Raw genomic sequence first — 5,449 nt, 5'->3', positions numbered from 1 at the left:
GGCGGATGCGTTCGGACGCCTCCATATCCAACCTTTATTTGGGTTCGGTATGAGGGGTGCCGATCAACTCGGTCGTTTGAGCGTCTAGCTGTGGATACTCTTATATAGTACTAAAATATCTAACTGAAAATAGGGCGTTACAAATATAGTCAACTGCGTCAAAAAACAAAATGTGGGTATGCGTTACTTCAAATGTCAACATGTCACGGATGCTTGATCCAGCCCGGGATAAAACACGTTCTGCTACTGGATTCCCGCATCATGTTTGGGCAGAAAAAGTCCCCTATCGTTCTACCAAACAGCTGATCACAATCTTGTTCCGTTCCTTCTATTTCTTTGCCGACACAAGACAAAATGGTCAAGATCAGAATATGAGATACCCGCCATTTCAACCATTGAGGCCCCGTTTGGAATGTAGTTTTTCTGCCACCCCTGTAATTTTTTACACCTGTATTATACCAGCCTCTGACCAAATACATTTCAAAGGGTGGTATTTTCTATCCGGTTGTAATATGTGCTTGGCTTTTCAGGTTTCAATCCACTTGTAAAATATGCGTGAGTACACGCATATTCAACAGCACAGACCACACGCATATGTGCTTGGCTCTTCAGGTCACGGCTGCCAGCCAACGTCGCCGTCGCGGCCAGGAGCGAGTCGCCGTCACTGTCGCGGCCAGGAGCGAGTCGCCGTCACCGTCGCGGCCAGGAGCGAGTCGCCGTCGTCGGCGCACCTAACCCCCGTCGTGGCCACCGTCTTCTGCGCCTCACCACGTCGCCGTCGCGAACGTTGCTTGACCACCTCGTGGACACCAGCGTCGGCGCCTCCCGGCGGCGCAACTCGATCTAGGTCTCGAGCGAGAGGCGAGGTGGGGAAAAACGACGGCCTCTGGTCTGTATCGGATACCGGCCTGATACGGGTGTAAACGAGAAAACCAGTGTAAAACTTACAGCCCAAAAACGACATGCCAAGCACCAACGACAGGCCCATCCATTTTTATTTTACAGGGGTATATTTTACAGGTGTATTGGGCCCTAAAACGAGGAACCAAGCGGGGCCTGAAGAAATAGTTCCCCACTCACTTCTCTCGTGTGTCCCAAACTGTTAAGAATGCTTCGTTAGGTATAATGTAGCTATTCCATTGACTTTTGAATCTGCTATTCCTTTCTTAATTGAGACATATGTTGAATATTTGAGTATCTTTTATGTAAATTAATCAAAAATGTGATAGATAAATCATGACATAAATACCAAACGAATTAGGCAAAAAAATGGGCACAAAATCCCAGCGAAATCCTGCGCGATGTCTACTAATTGCACTCTAGATGTTTTTTAACATGATATACATGACATCCCTCTAAAAACAGGACGTAGCACAAAGTCAAAAAGTAAAAAAAAATGCCTGCAAAAGAAAAGGTAAATAAATTTTCACATTTTTACCTCCTATTTCTTGATGTATAATAAAACCGATGGATTTCAAAATTCGATTATGTTTCAGCCCTTAGTCATGCATTATTTCGTTCGACCCTAATTAAGGAGTTTTTCAGCATCGTGACATCTCAGACCCACTTGCTAGAGTCGTGTTGCAATTGCTTGGATGCCACATCACAATATATTTTAAAGATGGTCACAAAAACCTCTAAAATCATATATTACTCAATCTACATCTAAACCGGGGAATACTTTTCCCCCAGAAAATAGAAGTATAATTCAAATTGTGGCATGCCATTTTTATTATTTAAAGATTTGAAATGGGCATTTATAGTTGCAGTGAAGTAGTAAATACCACTTACGTGGAGTTAAAATGGGTATCATATGTTTCTTTGAAACATTTTATGGGAATTCATGTCATTTGTTTTTCAATATTTTGCAGCGGGGCGTCGATGTGGCTGACAAGTGGGCTAGAGATATCATGATGGGGGTACAAAACAAAATAATGCACGATTATACGGTAGAAAAGGAAAGATAAATTGAAACCGTCAATCTAGAACGCTTCAGTACATAGGAGGTCAAAAGTTGAATTTACTTCCAAATAAAGACCTTTAAGAAGGGGGTTGCAATTTTTTTTTGCTCGGCTGAAGAATGTATACAAGCTCTGGGCATTATATAGTTTTCCATAAAGGCGAGAGGAAGCCTTAGACATGCTAGGATTCTGCTTTGCAAGCCAGGATGCACACATTAGAGTACTATTATCTCTCCTAGTCGAAAAGAACATAATGTTCGCCTTAGGTATGTCCCCTCGTATATCCTTGTTTGATTATTTTTTCTTCCCACAACTGATTTTTTCTCACTTTGTTCCCCTATAAACCGTCTCAATTGTCTCACCTCTTATCATTACCACATAAAGTTTTCTTTTCTTTGCTGATTTAATAAGTGCTTATGAGACATGTTTTCTTTTACACAATCAAATAAATATGGAGATGTAAATCATAGATTAACCTACTAAAATACAGTCATAAACAAACCAGTAAACCCCCAGATTCAATGACACATAATATTGTAAACGAAATTTCAACTCCTCCTCACACGCACGCATTATTAATCTTGTACTACCCATGTTTTCTTGATTCCATAGCTAACCGCACCCCATTTTACAACAAAGCACTCTGTCTAATCTAAAAGAACAAATGGCTAGAGCTTGTACCGGCGAGTTGTAACTGGCAACTCAATAATTACTCGAAATGCCCAACTGGCCACCGGCAGGATCTACCAAACACGGCCTGGAATTTAGCATGTGAGAGACGTGTGTTTTCAACGTGTACATCATTCTCAGTCAAGCTGGTTCACCGCAACGAGTACCAGGGACGCAAGTGGATCATGAACCGATAGTAAACATTCGAACTAAATTAGCCATTTTCTCACGAACAAAGTGATTAACGGGCGACCTTGTAACTTTGTTGTGGTTAACGAAGGCAGGGGCGTACGGCACGCAAGTAAAGCCTGTGTGACTTTCAAAAAAAAAGAGTAAAGCCTGTGTGGAAAGGGTGCGGAAGCAACGGAAGAATCTCATTTGACCAAGTTAACTAGTACTACTCCTCAGTCAAACACAAAGCACAAAATCACTGTGCTACTAAAAAGAATCGCTTTCGCCCACGCCGTTCGCGAGCACCGGCAGCCTCGCCCTCGCGCTCACCTTTCTTTCACCTGCCCCCGTTTTTTGGGTCAAATCAAATCAGAAGCGCTGGGAGCCAAGAGCGAGCGAGCGAGCCAACCCAGAACCCAACCAAAATTTAAGACGCGAGCAGAGAGAGAGAGAGAGAGAGAGAGAGAGAGAGTTAATAAGTCTTGCCGACCCCATTGCCACGCCGCATCCAAATCTGCTGCCGGGACGACGCAAGGCACCCCCCCTTCTCTCTCCTCTTTCCGCTGCCTGGCTAGCTGTTTGCGCCGCGCACGTTAGCTGTACCCCGCTGCGCTGCCCTGCCGCTGCTCTCGGTGAGTGGGAGGAGAGAGAAGCCATCCGTCCGCGCCCATGGTGATCCCCGTGTCCTAGCCGCCTGGCCTGGACCGGCGGTACAAGCCACCGAGGAGGCCCCCGGGAAAGGCGCGTGGGTTTTGTCAGGCGAGAGCGAGAGTCCCGCTGCTGGTGCTGGGGGAGCGGGCGGGGGATGGCGGCGGCCGCATTGGCCGGGCTCCTCGTCGCCCTCGCGGCGGCGACCGCGGGGGCCACCACCGAGTCCTCCGACGGTGAGCGCCTCCGCCTACGTCTCCGCTTCCGATCCCGACTTTTTTTTTCTGTTGATCTCTCGCGCGCGTGTCGGTGGGCGCGATAATTAATGATGCCTGGGTCCCCGCAGCCGCCGCTCTGGGGAATCTCTACACCTCCTGGAACAGCCCGCCGCAGCTGGCCGGCTGGTCGGCCGGCGGCGGCGGCGACCCCTGCGGCGCGGGGTGGCAGGGCGTCTCCTGCACCGGCTCGGGCGTCACCGAAATGTAAGCATCCATTCTCGCACGCCTCAACCCGTTGATTTGTTTTTCTTTTCGGCCGGTGATTGAGTTTTGCCAGTACCCCGTGCATCCTAAGCCCGTGCTTCTTGTCTCGTATCCAACAGCAAGCTTCCCGGGACAGGGCTGAACGGCTCTCTGGGCTACGAGCTCTCCAATCTGTTCTCACTCAAAACATTGTGAGAGCTCCCCACAACTCGCCCACTGTTCTCGTTTTTCTTCTTCTCTTTGTGCATCATGTTGACCCCCGTTCCGTTACTTGCAGGGATTTGAGCAACAACCAGATTCAAGGTTCAATTCCTTACCAGCTGCCACCGAATCTCACATATCTGTATGTATCCTACCTGGCATAATCTGTTACTGCATTTGTTTGTGTCGGTGGTTTCACTCTGAATGTGGTGATGCAGGAATCTGGCGACCAATAATTTCTCTGGCAATCTCCCATACTCCATATCCAACATGGCTGCAATTGAGTACCTGTAAGAAAATACGTTCCTCGCAACTTTTTCGGTTTTATATGCACGACTATGAATGTGTTAGCATTCAGTTTTGCTGGCAATGTCTGATCGCGGTTAACCTTTCTATGCAGCAATCTCAGCCACAACTCACTGGCTCAACAAATAGGCGATTTGTTTGGAAACCTCAGCTCACTTTCAGAGTTGTAAGGCATCTTCAAACTCTGCTCTTTTTTTTTTGCAAACTACTATGAATTTATAAAAATGTGATTAGGCAATTTTGTCATCCACACACTTTCCGGATACTTTTCCCACAACGTGGCACCTATGTCTTCTGGAACCAATATAGTTCAAACTTCATTTTTTAAGAGCATAGATGATGTAAATTAATATAACTCATTTGCTGGCTTCACAGTTCATATGAAACCCTCTCAATCCACCAATAACTCCCATAGTCCCATCTCCCAGCATCTCATTCCCACCCTGTCACAGAGGGCACCCATCCCTTCTCAGTACAATCCTTTCACTACCCCTACTACCTAATCATCTCTGTTTTGACATGCACTTGTACCCTTCAAACATGTAATGGTCATAAAATCACCTTCTGGTTGGTACTGACGTATATACTCTTACCTTTAGTTCCATAAATCCATCTAATGCTATTTATACTGCATTACAGGGACGTGTCTTTCAACAAACTGACAGGGGATCTTCCAACTTCTATTGGCTCTCTATCAAATATTTCTAGTCTGTAAGTATTGAGTGATTTTCTTAAGAGCACAATTTGACTTTATGTTCAACTTTTTAGCCCTGGTTGCAACATTCTAACACATTTTGCAGCTATATGCAAAACAATCAGTTAACAGGTTCTGTCAATGTTCTAAGTGGTTTAGGCCTTACTACCCTGTAAGCGAGTTTTCATTTTCAGGCAGCAATTTAACTCGTCCTGTTGTTTGCTTGATAAAATGCTAACCTAGTTTTCATTTTTGACAGAAACATTGCAAACAACAATTTCAGTGGCTGGATACCAAAAGAATTCAGCTCAATCCCA

General features: G+C 45.7%; 1 protein-coding gene across 1 annotated transcript in view; it reads left to right on the top strand.

Annotated features, from left to right (window-relative positions):
- The first annotated feature begins 3,295 nt into the window (after window positions 1-3,295).
- The window catches only part of LOC119316531 (protein STRUBBELIG-RECEPTOR FAMILY 8-like), a 6,232-nt gene continuing 4,078 nt past the window's right edge, over window positions 3,296-5,449 (top strand). The window contains exons 1-9 of the mRNA XM_037590851.1: window positions 3,296-3,685; window positions 3,796-3,931; window positions 4,051-4,122; window positions 4,209-4,274; window positions 4,351-4,422; window positions 4,533-4,604; window positions 5,078-5,149; window positions 5,239-5,304; window positions 5,392-5,448. Coding sequence (XP_037446748.1) covers window positions 3,607-3,685; window positions 3,796-3,931; window positions 4,051-4,122; window positions 4,209-4,274; window positions 4,351-4,422; window positions 4,533-4,604; window positions 5,078-5,149; window positions 5,239-5,304; window positions 5,392-5,448 — 692 coding nt within the window. The 5' untranslated portion in view covers window positions 3,296-3,606. The remainder of the gene's footprint in view (window positions 3,686-3,795; window positions 3,932-4,050; window positions 4,123-4,208; window positions 4,275-4,350; window positions 4,423-4,532; window positions 4,605-5,077; window positions 5,150-5,238; window positions 5,305-5,391; window position 5,449) is intronic.

The sequence above is a fragment of the Triticum dicoccoides genome, chromosome 6A (genome assembly GCF_002162155.2).
Source record: "Triticum dicoccoides isolate Atlit2015 ecotype Zavitan chromosome 6A, WEW_v2.0, whole genome shotgun sequence".
Taxonomy (NCBI): Eukaryota; Viridiplantae; Streptophyta; class Magnoliopsida; order Poales; family Poaceae; genus Triticum; species Triticum dicoccoides.
Note: the sequence above shows the minus strand (reverse complement) of the source record. Positions and strands in the feature narration are given on the sequence as shown.